At 45.5% G+C, this 20,051-nt stretch overlaps 1 protein-coding gene across 1 annotated transcript in view; it reads left to right on the top strand.

The window, feature by feature from the left end:
• The window catches only part of iqcb1 (IQ motif containing B1), a 51,339-nt gene extending 32,602 nt beyond the window's left edge, over positions 1 to 18,737 (top strand). The window contains exons 10-13 of the mRNA XM_087989344.1: positions 1,137 to 1,285; positions 3,937 to 4,068; positions 7,739 to 7,895; positions 17,677 to 18,737. Coding sequence (XP_087845470.1) covers positions 1,137 to 1,285; positions 3,937 to 4,068; positions 7,739 to 7,895; positions 17,677 to 17,879 — 641 coding nt within the window. The 3' untranslated portion in view covers positions 17,880 to 18,737. The remainder of the gene's footprint in view (positions 1 to 1,136; positions 1,286 to 3,936; positions 4,069 to 7,738; positions 7,896 to 17,676) is intronic.
• The last annotated feature ends 1,314 nt before the right edge of the window (positions 18,738 to 20,051 follow it).

Genomic DNA, 20,051 nt, shown 5'->3' with positions numbered 1-20,051 from the left:
ACTATAGACGGTATTGGTGAGACCGCACCCAGAGTATTGTGCACAGTTTTGATCCCTTTATTTGAGGAAAGAAGTAGTGGCATTGGAGGCAGTACAGAAGAGGTTTGCTAGATTGATCTCAGAGATGAGGGGTTTGTCATGTGAAGAGAGATTGAACAATTTAGGCCTACACTCTCTGGAATTTGGAAGAACGAGGGGAGATCAAATTGAGGTATTCCAGATGATAAAAGATGTGGATAAAGTAGACGTAGAGCGGATGCTTCCTCTTGTGGGGCATTCTAGGATGAGAGGCCATACCCTAAGGATAAGGGATAACAAATTTAAAACAGAGTTGAGGAGAAACTACTTCTCCCAAAGGGTTGTGAATTTGTGAATTCACTATCCCAAAGTGCGGTGGATGCTGAGACAGTGAGTAAGTTTAAGGAGGTTTCTGACAAATTTTTAATTGGTGATGGGTTGAAAGGATATGGGGAGAAGGCAGGAAAATGGGGGTGAGGAGCATATCAGCCATGATCGAATGATGGAGCAGATTCGATGGGCCGAATGGCCTAATTCTGCTCCTATATCTTATGAACTTGTCTTATGAACTTATGTGCAGCATTATGTAAAGGCATTATTGTTATCTTTCAGGAGGTTCACTTGAGTGAATGACTCTTTAGAACTCTCTTTAGCTGGGAGAACAAGCCTGACAGATACTTCTACAAGTAAAGTTTTGGTCAGAGAGTGCTATATTAATGGGACAGGTTAGACAGGCAGGCAGTTGAGATGAGCTTTGCCTTCAGGATTATTCATGAACCTGGATTCTGAGTAAACTGCACTCCCCACCACAGTGCGGTGTGTGGCACTGTACACTATTTGTTTAACGTATTTAGTGTGTTTGAATTAATGTATGGTTTTATGCAAAGCTGTCATGGCATCAGATTTATTCCCGGTCATATTTTAGGGCAATATATGTTATGTGTTCCTATAATTTATTGTCCCGTAACATCTCATCCTGACCAGTGATTTGATTTTTTAATGTACATTTTGGACATCCATAATAAAACTATTCAGGATGCCTTGCACCATTGTCTTTTCTTTTGCCCCAATTCTGCTTAATCCCCGATGCCCAGTGTAATATTTGGCATCCTGTGCAGGCGAGATGGACAAGTACCTACAGGAAGAGCGAGAACGGTCAGCACTGCTGATTCAAAAGGTTTGGCATGGATACAGGCACAGAAGGGACTTCAACAAACAGAAGCAGGCCCTTAAGGAATTCAGAGCAGCTGTTGTGATCCAGAGAGCTGTGAGTGCTTTTGTGATTATGTTGAAATGGCAAACCTGAAGCCAGGAAAACGTTGAGATTCATTTTGTAGTAACACTTTTTAGAGTGAGTGGCTGTGCACTATTTTGTCTCCTGTATGTGCACTGGAGGTACCATGAAATCAGAGTAACCTTAATCTGCAAAGTTTAAAATGTTGCGTAATTGAGGGAGACGGTGCCATTTTAAAGAAAATTTTCTAAATTTTTTAATGAGATGTGGGTGGCACTGGCACGCAACATTTTTCTGCTCTTGAACGAGGTGGTTTGCCCAGGCCATTTCAGAAATAAATAAGTGGGCAGGCCCCCACTGCTATCTGTGTTCTGCAGAGACCATTCCCTCTGTGACTTCTTTGTTAGGTCCACACTCCCCACCAACCCACCTTCTATACCTGGCACCTTTGCTTCCGCACAAAGTGCAAAACCTGGGCACACACTTCCCCCTTCACCTCCATCCAAGGCCCGATAGGATCATTTCAGATCCAGCAGAGATTTTCCCGCACATCCACCCACATCAAATACTGCATACCTTGCTCTCCATGTGGTCTCTTCTACAATGGGAGCATTTCAGAGAACACCTCTGGTCCACACACGCCAAACAACCCAACCACCCTGTGGCCAACCACTTCAACTCCCCCTCCCACTTCCCCAAGGACATGCAAATCCTGGACCCCCTGCACTACCAAATCCAAGCCATTTGCCAACTGGAGGAGGAACGCCTCATCTTTTGCCTCTGGATCCTACACCACACAGCATCAACATTGACTTCACCAGTTTAAATATTTCTCCAACCCTCACTTCATTCCAGGACCAAACCTCCAACTCGCACTACCCTCCTGACCTGACACACCTGTACATCTTTCTTCCCACCTATCTATTCCAAACTCCCAACCAAACTATCACAACCACCTCCCACCTGCATCCACCTATCGCCATCCCACCTACCTTCTCCCAAGCCACACCCTATTTTCTCTTTCAGCCACCTTCCCCCTCCACATTCCTGATGAAGGGCTTATGCCTGAAATGTCACCTCTCCTGCTCCTCTGTTGCTGACTGACCCACTGTGCTTTTCCTGCATCACACTTTTCAACTCTGACTCTCCAGCATCTGCAGTCCTCACTTTTTCTCCCAGGCCATTTCAGAAGGCAGTGAAGAGTCAGTAGCATTGCTGTCAGTCTGGAATTGGCAAATTCATTTCCTAAAGAGAATGACTGATATTTCATAATTATCACTCAGTATTAGTGAGCTGGTGGAATTTAATCTCCTCCACATCCACATGACACAACTGTGCCACCCACTTCATTCCACCCAATCTCCCTTTCTTTCTGTCAATGCAGGAGAAAACAACAATTGCTGGGCAGAAAGATGTATGGAGTGAGCCCAAAGTTTGAATCCTCCTCCCCACCTAACCCCAGAAAAACAGGGAGTAACTAAACTGTGCCTGAGACAATGCCCTTACTTACTGTGCTGGCACCTCGGGGCTGAAGACCGTCTCTCTTGACGTGACTGAGCACTAATCTTCTCCGAATTCAAGACACCGCCATTTCATAGAAATGCATACAGTGTGTCTCTGCATCAGCTTCTGCAGCATGATGACATGCAGCTACATATCCACCTCCTTGACCGCTGACTGGCCATGACCATGACCATGACAAGCTATCTGGCTTTATGTCTGCTAAAAGGCAGGGCAGGGCAAGGCAGGCTGAGGCAGAGATGCTGTGAGCATCCAAGTAGGCGTAAGGTGAGTGAACAAGCCATCCTGAGTTACAGCCTGGTCCAGTCTGCAGCCTGGGAACCTGCGCCTACACTCAGTGTCCTGCAGCAAGAGGTGCTGGTGTCCTCCAAGATATAGCATTACAATGCAGGAGAAAGGCTGTAGGTGGATCTGAAAGGTGCCATGGTAGAGCAGAGAGCCTGAAAATTCAAATTACAATGTCTAGGATGAAGAGTGCATGTGACCAATGCTCATGGAACATGCCCTGAGATGTTGGTGCCTGGTATCTCATGTAGAGTCCAGTAGACCAAGCAGCGAGCTGGCATTCCCAGATACCCACTCTGACTTTCATGTTAGGTGTTCTCATCTGGCACATGGTAGAAATGGAAACTGCATATTAATGAGGTGAGATTCTCTGTGAATAAGCAATAATCCCCATTGTTAGTATTTCTCACATTTCCTAGTGTGAATCTCATCTTGGCACCCAGGACTCTGTTGGAAAATTAGATTTGTTATTCCTGAAATTAAGCAAGGCCTTGCTGGACTTCTCACTTTAGTTCTCCCAGATTTCTTGCCTTAGTCTACATGATTCAGGGCTTTATAAGATTGTACCCAAAATGACTATTTAGTCTAGTGGATTTGTGTGCATGTGTTGAAAAAAATCTACCATTTATTATATATTTGTCATTTTACTAACAACTGGGGAGGTGTCATCCATAAGTGATACATATTTGGAGAAGCCTAGTTTATGATTGAAGAAATTCCATGCTTGAATTGTACAGAATTCCTAATTGAAATATCAAATTTCCTTGTCTGGGAATTTAAGGATTATCTTGAACTTTCATTGTGAGAGAAAGGGGCATTAGTTTTATTAGTGTGTAGTAGAATTTCAGAAGAGCTTCATGACAGGTTTTTTTCTGCAGGTCTTGAAGTTCTTAAAAAAGCGTGGAAACCGGAGTCCGTGCATCATGCCCTGGCAGGGACCATCAGGTCTCACCGACACACGGAGGCTTAAACTGCGTGCTAAAGTTGATGCTTATGTCAAACTTCATCCAGTGAGTATACTGATTCAGAGCTTTTAAACAAAAAATTGTTCTTTCATGGGATGTGGGAGTCATGAGCAAAATCAGAAGGGGACACAATGACCTAGTGGAATTATTGCTAGACTATTAATCCAGAAACTCAGCAAATGTTCTGCGGCCCCCGGGGTTCAAATCCCATCAAAGCAGATGGTTGAATTTGTATTCAGTAATTGAAGAAAAAGGAATTAAGAATCTACTGATGACCAAGAAACCCTTGTCAATTGTTGGAAAAAACCGTCGGATTCATTAACATCCTTCAGGGAAGGAAATCTGCCATGCTCACCTGTCTGGTCTATATGTGACTCCAGATCACAACAATGTGATTGGCTTGTGAGGTTATTTGAGAGGCATTCATCTATCATTTGCTATAATGTCACAAAGAAATGAAACGGGATGGATCACCTGGCGTTGACCTCAGCACCAGAAAAGAAAATGGCAGAAACAGCCCTGTCAACACTGCAAACTTCCTAACATCTCGTGGCTCGTGCCAAAATTCGAAGAGCCATCTCACAGACTAATCAACACAGACCCAGTAGACGTGGTGGCACAAGGTATACAGTTGGGAGGGAGTTGACCTTGGAGTCCTAAACATTGACTCCGGATCCATGAAATCTCATGGCTTCAGGTTAAGTATGGGCAAAGAAACCTATTGATTACCATGTATTGTCATCCGTTGGCTGATGAATCAGTACTCCTCCATGTTGAACAACACTTGGAGGATAGCAAAGACGCAAAATGTACTCTGGATATGATGTTTCAATGTCCACCACCAAGAGTGGCTCAGAAGCAGAACTACTGATCAAGCTTGGCGGCTCTTAAAGGACATAGCTGCTAGGCTGGGTCTGCAACAGGTGGTGAGGGAACCAACAAGATGGAAAAACATATTTGACTTCATCTTTAGCAATGCCCAGAAACTAGACTCACCATATAAACACTCTGGCTATAAGAGCAGATCAGAGGCTAGGAATCCTGCAGTGGGTGACTCACTGAATCCCCATAGCCTGTCCATCATCTATAAGGCACAACTCAGTAGTGTGTTGGAATACTCCCCACTTTCCTGGATGGGTGCAGCTCCAACAACACTCAAGAAGCTTGACACCATCCGGGAAAAAGAAGTCACTTGATTGGTACCACATCCACAAACATCCTGTCTGTCCATCAGAGACTCTCAGCAGCAGCAGCATGTACTATCTGCAGGATCCACAGCTGAAATTCACCCAACACCCTCTGACAGCACCTTCCAAACCCAAGACCATGTCCATCTAGAAGGATAAGGGCAGCAGATACATGGGAACACTACCACCTGCAAGTTCTCCTGTAAACCACTCCTCATCCTGACTTGGAAATATATCACTGTTCCTTCATTGTCACTGGGTCCAAATCCTGGAATTCTTTCTCTAACGGCATTGTGGGCCTAACTACAGTACGTGGGCTGCAGTGATTCAAGAAGGCAGCCCATCACCACCTTGTCATTACCAAGTATGGGCAAGAAATATTGGCCCAGCCAGGGACACCCATGTTCCACAAAATGAATTTTAAGAATTATCACCTATCTTTAATTGCTTGCTGAACTGAATGACTTGCTTGACCATTTCAGAAGGCAGTTAAGAGTCAACAACATGTCTAAGGATCTGGATACATATGTAGGCCCAGGCCAGGTAAGCCAGTTAGAGAACATGGCTAAGACTACACTAAGTGTCATGGGCTTTATTAACCGGAATCTTTGCAAAATCTTGACACTCCACTGACAGGATCGGCATTCATCCTCTCCCAGGCCAGTAGCCCTCACATCAAGGCACTGGTCGCACACGACCAACTGTGAGGGCAGGCCCCATTGTCTGCACGCCAACACAAGTGTCTCTGAACAAGTACTGTGTTCTGAGGTCCACAATTACAGGTGAATCACAAGGGCAGAGAGACTGCGACGAGGGTAACCCTGAAAGCCTCCCTAAACAAATGCAACATTCCCACTGATACCTGAAAGTCACTTGACCTAGATAGCGCAAACTAGAGAAAGAACACCTGGGAAGGCACCACAACCGCCAGGAAATCCCAACTCCCCCCCCCCCCCCCCCCCTCCCCCCAGGTCCTACACCCTGCATCATTTATGGGTCAGATTGGACTACTCATCCACCACAGAACTAAACCAACCCCACCAACTTGGCAAAGCTAGTTATCCTTGTTCCTGAGGAATTGCCAAAGAAGCTGCAAGGAAGTGTTGCTGAATTTCCATAAGATACTTGATATTCTTCCGTTGAAGCATTGTGTACAGTTCAGGGTGCCATTCAATCAGAAAGAAGTGAACCATTGAAGAGAGTGCAGGAGAGATTTACAAGAATTGTTCCAGGGATGATGAACTTCAGTTATGAGGATAGATTGCATCAGTTAGGACTGCCCTCCTCAGAGAGCAGAAAGCTGAAAAGAGATTTAATAGAAGTTTTCAAAATGCTTAAGGGAGCTGTTGCCTCTCCTAAAAGGTTCAAGAGTGACAGGGCAATGATTTAAAGTGATTTGCAAGAGAAACAAATGTGATGTGAAAAAGTGCTTTATCATACAATGAGTGGTTTGGGTCTGGAATGAAATGCCTGGATTGTGGAGGGATATTCAATTCAGGCATTCAAGAGGGTACGAGATGCTTATTTAAACAGGAATAACATTCAGGGATTTAGAGAAAGGCAGTAAGTCATGGTGCTCATTTGGAGAGCCGGTGCAAACATGATATGCTGAATAAATAAACAGTGGATATTCATACCTCAATCCTTCCATGGATCATGGAAAACCTGGAAAAGTTATGGAATTTGTAAATTAATTTTATATTCCTTTAAAGATCATGTAACATCTAAATCAATCCCAAAGTCATTGAAAAGTCATAAATTTATTTAGACAGAGACAAGGCTTTTCTGACTTTAGACAGATTTCCAACCTTTTCCATTACTTGTCTGATGACTGCTTCCTGCTCTCTGTAATTATTTGCTTTACTTCACGTGTCCAAAATCCAGTGCATGTAAATAGACTGGCAACGCCATCAGCACTCTTCATGGAGCACAAACACTCTACAGTGGAGATAGCCTTGTAAGAGGTTGGGGTAATTGAATAACTAACACACAATGCAGACTGCCAGTGCCTTTGTAAAACTCAATATATCAAGCTTTGTGATGTGTTTGGAAAAAAAAGTGGTATGCAAAAGCCTTGGAAACTTACTGAAGGTGCAGGGACTCGGTTAGAAATTAGTGAATCCCAAATGGGATTAGATGATTTCAAAGCCAGCGTAATTTTGGTGACTGAGATCTTATGTGTGAATTGGAAATGCAGAGTTCAAGTTCGGAGAGATCTGGAAGTTTCATGCTGTTCAGTGTAGATTATATTACAGTACCAGGCATTTATTTGTAAAAGATCCATTCATTTTCTTGTGCAATTTTATTGTAATATGTAATAATTACACTTCCAACCTATCTTCAATGAAACCATTCACATGTATTCTCTGGGATTCAGTATCATTGATCGCACCTGGCATTGCATCCCAGATCTGGGGTCCCCATCCCCAGGCTAATGCGATCCAAAGATCATAACAAAAGGACGCTCAGGATTCTAACGTATGGCAGCCAGAAGTGGATGCAGCATTTTAACCCATGATTCCCCTTAGGTTCCTCAAGCGTCTGAGGAGAGAACAAAAGAGCGACATTCCCAGGCTCAGGAGATGTTGGGTCAGTACCTGATGAGGAGAAACTTGGAACGGAAGTCCGAGCAGCGGCAGGAGGCTCTGCTTGCCCAAATCAACACTGATGTTGAGCTACTGATGAGTAAGTCATCCTGTTAACTGCTTATTAAACCTCAAAGCAGAAAGTCATTGAAGCTAAGGATGTCGTTGCTGTCCTTTCATGCTGTACTTTCATTGGACACTATAAAGGCTGTATCTCTTTATTTTTATGCATTTTATAACAGTGTACTCAAGCAAGAAAGAACAATTTTGAAATCCAGGCATTTATAAAGATGTTAAAAGTTTTGAAAGCAAGGAATTTGATACCTAGTGTGAACCCTGTTTGTTTCAGCAGTGTGTAGACAAACTAGAGATGGGGTTTTGAAACAAAAAAAAACAAAGTGCTGGAGAAACTCTGCAGGTCTGGCAGCATCTGTGGAGAGAGAAAAACGGAGTTAACATTTTAAATCCAGTGGCCTTTTGCCAGAACTGAAAGCAGTTAGGTAATGGTGGTATTTATACCAGTAACAGGGGCAGTAGCGGAAAGGACTGAGTCGAATAGATGGAGAGAGAGAGAGAGAGAAAAGGAGAAGCAAACAAAAGGACCATTGATGATAAGCCAGGGGAGAGGCAAATGCTGAACAGGTGCTACTGGGGAATGTGACTAATTGAAAGTTGAAAACCCATACACAACAGGACCTGTCAGTGTGGGGGTGGGTAACAAATATGAAGGGTGGTGTTCATATGCTGAAATTGTTAAACTCAACGTTGAATCCTGAGGACTGTAAAATACCTCAGCAGGATGGGAGCTGTTGTTCCTCCGGCTTGTGTTGAGCTTCACTGGAACAAGCCTGAGACAGAAATGTTGGCCAGGGAACATGATTTTTTTTTTACATTTCAAAAATATACTTTATTCATAAAATTATTTTGATGTCTATATAATTGGTCATGCCATACATATGTATACATTCCACTTCTTTACATACAGAGATCGGAAATTAATCATTCATATCTACAAGTCTGTACATTGACCATTCAGATATTTTGCTGAGGCATCAGCGGGGCCCAATTACTGAGTGGGCCCCCTGTTCTTCTTCAGGCAGGCAGATGTTACATGGTGGTCTTTCTCCACCGCGCCTTGGTGGCAGCTGCCCCAAGCTTCAGCGCATCCCTCAGCACGTAGTCCTGGACCGTTGAATGTGCCAGTCTGCAACACTCAGTCGAGGTCAACTCCTTCAGCTGGAAGATCAACAGGTTTCGGACAGACCAAAGAGTGTCTTTGACCGAGTTAATGATCCTCCAGGCACAGTTGATGTTCGTCTCGGTGTGTATCCTGGGGAACAGGCCGTAGAGCACGGAGTCCCGCATCATGGAGCTGCTCGGGACGAACCTCGACAAACACCACTGCATTCCTCTCCAGACTTCCTTTGCATAGACACATTCCAGAAGGAGGTGTGTGACAGTATCATCCTCTCCACAACTGCTTTGGGGGCAGCATGCAGTGCGGCAGAGAGTCCAGGCCTGCATAAAGGATCTCACAGGCAGATCTCCACGTACAGGGAGGCCTTAACCTGTAGGCCCCCGCTGCCAGGAATAGTCACCCCTCTCAGGCTCGCATCCTTCTTGATGGACTCGGACTCGGCAAATGACTCTATGCAGCACACAAACAGGGCAGGAGAGAGAGGGCATCCCTGCATGACTCCAGATCTGACTGGGAAGCTATCTAATTCCCACCCATTGATTGAGACTGCACTGACAATGTTGGTGTAGAGCAGTCTGATCCAATTGCAGATTCCCTCCCCAAAGCCCATTTTGGAGAGAACATCTCTCATATACATATGCGATATCCCGTCAAAGGCTTTCTCCTGGTCCAGGCTGATGAGGCAGGTGTCCAACCCCCTGTCCTGCACATAGGCGAGCGTATCCCTGAGGAGTGTGAGACTCTCAGCGATCTTCTTGCCCGGTACAGCACAGGTTTGGTCAGGATGAATCACCGATCCCAGAGCAGACCTGACCCGATTGGCGATGATCTTTCGCAAGATTTTGTAATCCGCATTCAACAGTGAGATTGGTCTCCAATTTCTGATTTCCTCCCTCTCCCCCTCCCGCTTGTAGATGAGGGTGATGATGCCTTTCCTCATGGATTTACTCATGGTACCTGCCAGAAGCATACTGATAATACACCTCTAGCAGGTCGTGACCAATCAAGTCCCACAGAGCAGAATAGAGCTCAACCGGTAAGTCGTCACTTCCGGGAGTTTTATTCTTTTCGAAGGATTTGTGGGCCTTGGTCAGCTCGTCCAGAGATAGCAGCTGGTCCAGCCTCTCCCGTGTTCTGTCGTCTAAGACCTCCGTGATAGAGGACAGAACGACCCTGGGAGGCTGCGCTGTCTGTTGGCTTCGAGTCATACAGACTGGCATAGAAGGATTTGCTGATCCTCATGACATCAGCCTGAGATGACGTTATCAAGCCATTTTCTCCCTTCAGGCTGTTGAGCACGGAGCTCTCTCTTTGTACACCTTCTGGAAGAAGAAACGTGAGCACGTCTCGTCCTGCTCCACGGAGCGGACCCTGGACCGGAAGATTATCTTGGAGGCCTCCGAGGCAAAGAGCGAGGCTTGCTGGCCCTATACCTCCTGGAGGTCCTCCGTGACATCAACCCCCATCATCTGCAGCAGGAGCAGGCTCTGCATACTTTCCTGGAATTGGGACAGTTTTCCCCAGCTCTCTCTCGCCTCCTGAACACCTCTTGATGTTTTCATTTACTGTTTCCCACCAGTCTGCTGGAGACTCAGAGGGGATTCACGGTTCTCCAACCTGCGTAGTCCCTCTTGAGCTCCTCAATATTTCCTGGGGTCAACAGCTTTGTGTTCAATTTCCACGTTCCCTTACCAGCCCACTGCTCGTCCTGTAGGTGATAGTCGGCCAGCAGGAGGCAGTCGTCAGAGAAGAACACTGGCTTGACATCGGTGGATCTGACTGAGAACGTTCGGGACACAAATAGGTAATCTATCCTTGAGCTGATAGACCCGTCTGCCCGTGACCAGGTGTATCTACGCTGCGCTCCGTCTGCAGGGATGCTGAAGACGCTGTGCAGCTTGGCATCTTTGACCGTTTCCATCAGGGCTCTGGACATGGCGTCCAGTTTACTATCTCCACCCCCCACCAGAACGTCCATCTGCATCAATGATCCAGTTGAAGTCTCCGGCCAGAATGACTGGCATGGTCGTAGCCAGCAACAGTGGTAGCTGCTGCAGGACGGCCAACCGTTCACTCTTGCCTGCTGGGGCGTACACATTAGTTAGTCTCAGGGGAGCGTTTCTGTACATGACATCAATGACGAGGAGGTGCCTGCCCACCACCTCCTTAACCTCGGAGATGAAGTTGCCTGCTCGCAACAATATCCCCAGGCTGGAGGCGCGGCTATCGTTGCCCCCCGACCAAACTGACGGCCCATGGGCCCACGAGCTCGACCATCTCCTGTAGCTGCTGAGGTTCGGTATCCCACACTCCCACAGAAACAGGACATCGGCTTTAAAGTTGGCCAGTAATTAAAATTACTAACACATCGCATAGCAGATTTAATGCTACGCACATTAATACTGGCAATTTTTATCTCCATTTTAACAGTTTATGAGGTTACCAGTGTCCATTTGCTGCTGGTCCTGTCTCTCTGGGGTCGCTATCTGCATTCCTGTGGTGTAATCAAACTGCCGGACACTCTCAGGGCTGAGCTAGCTGACCGGCTCCACTCTGGGGCCATTTCCCCATTCTGGTGTCATCAGGCCAGGGCGAGGGATCGCAGAGTCCAGTTGTGTGTCTGACAGCGAGGCTGTCAGATGATCGCTGCTCCCAGTTACTTGGAGCAGTGGGGCAGTGTGTACCTTGAGGTTCTCACTGGATGAGGGGTGATCTTTACCAGTCCCCTCAGAGGGTTCGTCGTTTGCTGTTTGGGGGGTGCTGCCCTCTTTTCGCCCCGTGGCGCTCTGTCTCGTCTTCTGGTGACTACCCTCCTTGTGCCCGTCTTCACCGTCTGCAGAGCTGCCCCATATCCTCCTCATGCAGCTGCCGTTTCTCCCTTTGCTGGGTGGCTTTGGGGACCCCGCAGGTTTTCCTCCTCCTGCTTTTTTTTACAAGAATCCAATCGTCTGCCTCCTTGGTTCCCTCCTCTTCCATTGCCTCCGTCTGTCCTGTAGGAGCTTGGATTGGCTGCTGCTCCTCCCCACTGGCTGCCGCCTGCTCCACTCCAGCCTGTCCTTCCTTCTGGGTGCCACTAGACACCGTTCCTTTGCTGGTTTGTGGTACCATGCTGGCCTTTTGTGGTCCATCTCCGGCCATCTGTGCGTAGGTGGTGGCCCCCCCGTCTTGGGCAGGCCTTGTACATGTGGCCCACTTCTCCACACAGATTACAGCTCTTGGCCTCTTTGCATTCCTTCTTGCAGTTCCGACAGCTAGTCACCTTACAGTCCACCGCCATGTGGCCTGACCTCCTGCAGGTTCGGTGCACCTTCGGCTGCCCTGCATACGTCGGGTATCCTCTGCTCCCTCCAATAGCAAAGCTGGAGGATGGGGTGGAGGATGTTCCTACTGGCATCGACCCTGAGAGTTATCCTGACCTGCCGCTTGCTGGTCCAGATCCCGAAAGGGTCGACCACATCAGTGCTTTTTCCCTCGACCTGGACGTATCTTCTCAGGAAGGTCAGGACGTCAGCTGCTGGGATGTGGGGGGTTGTACATATGAATCGTAACAACCCAACTCCTTTGCGCAGGAAGCACACACAACGGACCGCCGACAAGATGGAGTACAGAAGTTCCCCTTCCTTCTCCTTGAAGACCTTCAGGAGCTGTTCACACAGCTTCCCACTCCTGAAGCTCACATCGAAATAGCCTGCCCCAGGGAAATCCTGCAGGCAGTACACTTTTTTTATTATTTCAAAAGTATACTTTATTCATAAAGTATTTTGATCTGTACAATTGGTGGTGCCATATATATTTATACATTCCATTTCTTTACATAGAGATCGGAATTAATCATTCATACATACAGGACATATGTTTACCATCAATATATTTAACTGAGTGGGCCCCCTGTCGAACCCGCAGCACTCCAGCAGAACCTTGTTGATGTACGCCATCCGATCGACAGGTGTACGATCCTCCACCTTTTTCACTCACTCAGTGTTGTGAATCCCCTGGCCTGAGTTGTGGGCGGCTCCTGAGGTCAAAGCTCCGAGGTTGGCTGGTCCCTGAATAGGCGTTAGGCCAAAGCCAGCATGAAGATCCACCAAGAACAGGTCAGCACAACCAAACGATCCTCCAACATCCAATCACTATCCAGCGATGATCCCCACTAGCTCTGATGACTCGCAACTCGACACCGTTCTGATAAGAACAGACTCTTGACCCTGGTATCTCCCCTGCCAGGTAACATGATGGTGTGTTGAAGTAGCAGGTAACCGAGTCATTTTCATGAATGAGCAAAGCAGTCGCCCAGTCTGCTTCCCTTCTCAGTGTGCAGGTGACCACATTAGGAATAGGAAATAAAGTAAAGTAGACTGAATAAAGCATAAGTAAATCATAGCTCCACCTGGAAGGCCTTGGGTAATGAGGAGGCAGGACGTAAATGGGCAATTGTTACATCTTCAGCGATTTTTCATGGGAAAGTGTCATGGGAGTGTGAGGAGGTGTCGGGAGTGTGAGGAGGTGTCAGGAGTGGGAGAGAAATGACCCAGGATGTCCCAGAGGAAACAATTCCTATGAAATGCTGACAAGGGAGGGGCATTTGTGGCTGGTAGTGCTGTCACATTTAAGGTGGTGGAAATGGCAGCTTACGATCCTTTGAATGTGGAGGCTGATGGGATAGAAAGTGAGGACAAGGAGAACTCTATCGTTTCTTTTTGTTGGAGGGAAGGGGTTGAGGGCAGAAGTATGGGGAATGGATAGGACATCGCTGAAAGCCCTGTCAACCAGAGTAGCAGGGTTGAGGAAAAAGGCGAATATGTCTGAGGCCCCCCCCCGTGAACAGATATGACGGAGACTGAGAAATTGGGAAAATGGAATAGAGCCTTTACAGGAATCAGGGTGTAAGGATGTATAGTAAAGGTAACTGTGGGAGTCGGTGGGTTTTTAGGGGAAATCACTGGTCCACTTATCCCCAAAAATGGAAACAGCGATGTCAAGGAATTGAAAAGAGGAGTCAGAGGTGGACTAGTGAAGATGAGTGAAAAATCTTATTCCAAGTAAAAGAGGGAACAGCACCAACGATTGCAACAATATACGTGAGAAAGAGTTGTGGGGAGGGACCAGTGTAGGGCTATAAACAAGGAATGTTCCACATCTTCCACAAAGATACAGGCATAACTGGGGCCTCTGTGGGTACCCATAGCCACACTTTTGACTTGAAGGAGGCAAGAGAAATTAAAGGAGAAGTTGTTCAAAGTGAGGCAGAGCTCAACCAGGTGGAGGAGGGTGTTGCTGGAAGCCTTATATAGGAAGAAGTGGAGAGCCCTCAGACCATCCTGATGGGGAATGGACACCTAGAGGGATTGAATGTTCATGGTGGTTGGTGCCTGCAGTCCAGAAAATGTGAAGGTAATGTAAATTGTCAAAGAATTGCAGATGTTAGTGGAACAGACTGGACAAGGAAAGAAAACAAATTGAGCCATGGTAGGACAAAATAAGATTCATAAGAGAGGAAAAGACTGAAACAGTGGATTTGCCTAGCAGTCCTGTTTGTGGATCTTGGGAAGATGGTAGAAGCGGGATATACTGGGTTTGGGACGGTAGGTGAGATGTTTTTGGGAGAGATAGCCAGGTGACATGGGGTTGGTGACAGTCATGGAAACACATAGCCTGGTGTTCAGTGTCCAATGGGAGAAAGGAGGCAATATCTGAGAGCTGGAACTCAGCCTCTGCAAGGTAGAGGTCAGTATACAAGGCAACAACAGCACCACCTTTGTTGGCAGGTTTGATCTGAGAGCATGGAATGCAGTCATTTTAAAGGGTAATAGATTAGAATGGGTGAAGGGAGAAAATAAATTATGTCATGTGAGTTTGCAGTGATTAGGTCGAGTGCAGGTGAGAGACTAGAGGAAGAGGTCTAGGCTGGAGGGAGAGTGTTGGGGGCAGGTGAAGGGATCTGTAGGGTGGGGAGAGGACTTCTGTTAAAAGAAATGGACTCAGAGGTGACAGAGAGAGAGGAACAATTCAAAGTTCTGTCATGCTAGAAATTTACTGAGTTGGAAGTGAAAAGAATAACTAGTCATTTGCTGACTACAGATTACTTAGCATCAGAGACCAGAAGGTCAGAATTTGTGGTAAATTAGGGATGGAGTCAGAGGGACAAGTGGAGGGATGAAGGTGCCAGAAGGCTGTAGGTATCCCTGAGTTGTTGTAACTTGCATTAGGTTTGTCTACAAGTGAAGTTGATTGGATTGTGGCCGAGGAACCAGTTATCAATGACAATCCCTCTACAAAGCAATTGGCTGAGAGTTAGCTGAACAGGCTGGGTTGTGAGCAAGGCACGGGAAACTAGTCAGATCAGAAGAGAAACTGGCAGTTCTGCAGGAGCTGAAATACTCTGTGTGTCTCTCTCTCTCTCTGTCTCTGTCTCTCTCTTTTCTCTCTCTCTCTTTTTTCTCTCTTTTTTTCTCTCTCTCTCTCTCTCTCTCTCTCTCTCTCTCTCTCTGTCTGTCTCTTACGTGCTCGCTCTCGCTTCCCCCCCCCTCCACCTCCCTCCCTCCCTTTCAGTTCTCTGCTGTAAGCCCTTTAAACCTGAAGAAAACCAGTTTACCTTTATTTGAACCGATGTTGCATGTTACAACGCTGAATTGGTTAAATCAGATATCTTTCATAAGTGAAACAGCCACCCTGTGCCTTTGCATTCAAAAATAATAGTGCAGAGGAGATACCTTTACGTGAACCATTCCAACAGATCTAATGGAAAAAAATCTACAAAACTGTTGTCTCAGATTTCCCAATGCCCATGAGTCTCCTAAGTCTGTGTGTAGGGAGAATTTACAAAGTGTTTAGAGTTTTAATTTGTACGTTTTATTTTATTTAATAGTTTACCTGTAGCCAGATTCTGATGACCTGCAATAAATTTATTAGAAATACATTCTAACAGGACTAAACAGAGTAGATGCAGGAAGGGTGTTCCCAATGGCTGAGGAGCCCAGAATCAGGGGGCCACAGACTGAGGTTAAAGGGTAGGCCTTTTAGGACAGCGATGAAAACTTTCTTCACCAAGAGTGGTGAGCCTGTGGAATTCTCACTGAAGACTTTCAAGAAGGGTGTAGATATAGTTCTTAGAACTAAAGGGATCAAAGGGATTGGGGAGAAAAGGGGAACAGGGTATTGAGTTGGATAATCAACTATGATCATATTGAATAGTGGAGCAGGCTCAAAAGATCTCCGATATTCTACGCTTCTACAAAACCCTGGTCCATCAACCTGGACCTGAAAATTAGGCGCTTTGGAATCTTGCATATTTCATTTCAAAGCTTAACTTTTGTGAACACTCTGGGAATAATGGAGCTTGACTTCCAGCACTTTACGCCAGTGAGACATGAATAAAGTTTTTTCAAAGTGTTTCATGAGATGTAGACAACAGTGCCAGGCTAGCAATGATTGCCCATCTCTAATTTCCCTGATGGCAGTTAAGCATCACCACACTGCTGTGGAATGGAGTCACACGTAGGACAGACAAAGTAAGGACAGCAGATTTCCTTCCCTAAAGGGGGAAGTGATCATGGTATTATAGTTGTAGTGGCCCAGTGGTATAATTGTTAGACTATTAATCCAGAGACTGAAGTAATGTTTTGGTGAAGCCGATTTTGAAAAATGAATCAAATTAAAAGAAAAATCTGGAATTGGGATCTAATGATGACCATGAAACTGTTACCAATTGCCGGAGAAACGTATCTGGATTATTAATGTCCTTGACGTAAGGAAATCTGTCAGCCTTACCTGATATAGTCTACAGGTGACTCCAGGCCCATAGCAGTGTGATTGACTCTTGACTGCCGTCTGGGTAATGAGGAATGGTAAAGAAATTGTTGGCCTAATGAATGGAAAAAATGGGCATAGTGAAGCAGAATGGTTTTTACAACAATCAATGGCGATTGATAAGGCCAGTTTTTTTATTAATAATTTTAATTGAAATCAAATTTCACTGTCTGCGATTGTGGGATTAGAACCCATGTCCATAGAACATTGGCCTGATATTCTGGATTAGTAGTCCAGTGACAGATCCACAATGCCAGTGCCTCCATGCCGCTGCTATCTGATCAATAAATGGATTCTCAAGAGGTTCCAGGTCAGTTCCCTTGAGTGTCCTCTTGAATCAGAGTACCAAACAACATTTAGAGGAGGAAATTATATTTGCAGTGCGAGATGCTTGAATGGCTCGCTGAGCTTGACAGACAAAAGCTGTATGATTCAATCAGTACATCTTTATCCAGCTGGAGGAGACCTATCAAAAGGCACACATCCAAGTGAGTAAGCTAGAGTGACAGTGAAGTCAAAAATTTTGAGCCTCTGGCCCTGTGACTGGGGCTCAAATATCCTACCATCTGGAGCTACCAGTAATTGAAGAATTTTATTTAGAGTGCATAAGCTAACCATCATATTACATTAATATCATAGATAGTATTTAAAGGATTTCCTGTATTCAACCGAGACAAGGTTCAACCAAAATTCGAGACCTTTTTTCGGTTTGGCACTGATATGTCTGCAGTGTATGAACTGCATCCTCTGTTCAATGTTCTCCTAATATTCCCATATCTTACCAATTCAAATCATTAACTTATGGAGTCGCCCGCTATTCTTGTTTCTTATTTCGTTTTCTAAAGTGGCTTTTTTTTTTCTGTCATCTTCGATTCAGACGCTCCAGGTTTGAAGGAGGCCACAGAGAAGGACGTGGAGGTGTTTAGCAGCAGGTCTGTACCTGTTGCAGCCAGGGCAAGGCAGTCCCACAATACCATGCTGCAGTACACACGGGGACCCTGGTGGAAGAAGCTTGGAGATGAGTTCCAGGATCCTGAAATGATCGACACTGAAGACATGGATTTTGATCTGATGTTGTGATATAGGGAGCAGTGCCTTAAAAGCGTTAGCAGGGTGCCCCCCACGTTTGAACTGAACATAGGCACAAATGGCAAGTGTGCAGCCCATGCTCATAAGTAAGAGGCCCCACTGTGCGCTTGCTCTGGGTGCCGTTGTCTGGAGCCACAAGAAGAAAAGATGGAGCTTGATTTGTATGGCATTCTTTTAAAGGCGCTAATGCAATGTAGCTGCCAATTTGGACATAGCAAGATTCCAAAATCAGTGATGTTAATCTGTTTCAGTTGCATTGATTGAGGGATGAATATTAACCAAGAGACCTCCTTTGCTCTTCTTCCCCTGAAATGGCAAGTGGGAACTCAATTCATCTAGAAGTTGGCTCTCTGGCAATGCAACATTCCCTGAAGGTTCCTGAAACAGCCGCGGCATAAGTGTTAATCTGTTGTGGTGGTTTCACCTGAGGGGTAAGTGTTGGTCCCTAGCATTAGGAGGCTGTTGGAACTTTGAACAACAAAACTGGAGAAAATGCGACATTTCAGCCCTGATATAGGAGTCTTATGACAGGCACGTAGAACAGCAGTCAACACAGAAAAAGCCAAATGCAGGGCAATGCTTCAGGATACAATACAGACTGATCTAAACAAGTACGGACAAAAAATTAGACTAATATGAAAAGGTTTCAGACAAAAAGTGATGAACATCTAAAGTGAATTTCCAAACCGGATAGTGGATGCAAAGACCTTGGATATTTTAAGGAACAATTAAGTGCCTCATAAATGGAGGTACATTTTCTCTGGATGGATAGAATACAACTGGCTGAATGGCCTTCTGCATCAATGTGATATTTTCTATCTTTTTGAATAAAGTTGTTTATTAAACTTCGATCTGTAATACTGATATATTTTGATTTAGAGTTTATCTGGTGGACCTGATCTCTCACTCAATAGTTTTCTGTCAGGAAGCTTTTGTTGGAGTGCTCTGTTGAAAGCTCTTCATATAGTCCATCCAGACTGCTTTCACTGATTGTAAGCATTTACTTTTGTATTATAGCGTGTGACCAAAACGCTTCATTATTACAGATTCCAGGAAACAAGAAGAGAGGTGAACCAGGAATGTGCCAGTGCTGGAGAGATGCTAAATCTCCAGCTGAAATATGTGCAAGAGAGAGAGAAAAACAGTGGAAATGATGTGTCATTCTCCATTTTTAGGATATTGGGAGCAAAGGTCTAGTCACTCCTTTATTCGAAAACTGCGTCTTCTTAGATTTAGCACTGTTCTTGACCTCTTCTGCTCCCGTTTTATCCCCAGGCGTTCTGCCAATCCTCAACTGATTGGATACTGGGAATTTCTGTCTGAGTGGGACAACTGCTGTCAAATGTTTCTTCAGCAGAGAAACAGAAATTACTGAAGAAACTCAACAGGTCTGGCAGCATCTGGAGAGAAACCAGTGCAGAAACAGGCTCTTTGGTCCAACTCATCCACGCCGACCAGGTTTCCCAAACTAAACTAGCCCCACACATGCCTGCATTTGGCCCATATTCCACCAAACCTTTCTTATTCGTGTGCCTATCCAAATGTCTTTTAAATGTTGTAAGTGCACCTGCATCTGTCACTTCCTCTGGCATTCCATTCCACATATGAACCACTCTCTGTGTGAAAAAATTGCCCCTCAGGTCGCTTTTAAATTTTTCTGCTCTCACCTTAAAAATATGCCCTTTAATCGTGAACTCCCCCACCCTAGGGAAAAGAATGAATGTCTTTTATTGTCACTTGTAGTCCAGTACAGAAATACATGAGTACAGAGAAAAGTTTTTACAAGACCATTTCTATTCACCTTATTTTTGCTCCTCATGATTTCATAAACTCTCTGTAAGGTCACCCCACAACCTCCTACGCTCCACTGAAGTAAGTCCCAGCCTATCCAGCCCTTTCTTGTAACTCAAAGTTCCTCCAGTCCTGGCAACATCCTGGTAACTCTTTTCTGAGCCCTCTCCAATTTTGCCAGTGCTGGAGAGATAGCAGTGTGATCAGAACAGTACACAATACTCCGACATCCTGTAAAACCTCTACATGACATCCCAACTCCTATACTGAATGGTCTGAGCAATGAAGGCAAACATGCTAACGCCTTCTCAACCACCATGTTTATCTGCAACGCGACTTTCATAGAACTATGTACCTGAACCCCTAGGTCTA

Source organism: Chiloscyllium plagiosum, unplaced genomic scaffold, assembly GCF_037043375.1.
Source record: "Chiloscyllium plagiosum isolate Xiang-an unplaced genomic scaffold, Cpla_swu_hap1 HiC_scaffold_7, whole genome shotgun sequence".
Classification (NCBI taxonomy): domain Eukaryota; kingdom Metazoa; phylum Chordata; class Chondrichthyes; order Orectolobiformes; family Hemiscylliidae; genus Chiloscyllium; species Chiloscyllium plagiosum.
This window is presented reverse-complemented; position numbering and strand designations above follow the sequence as displayed.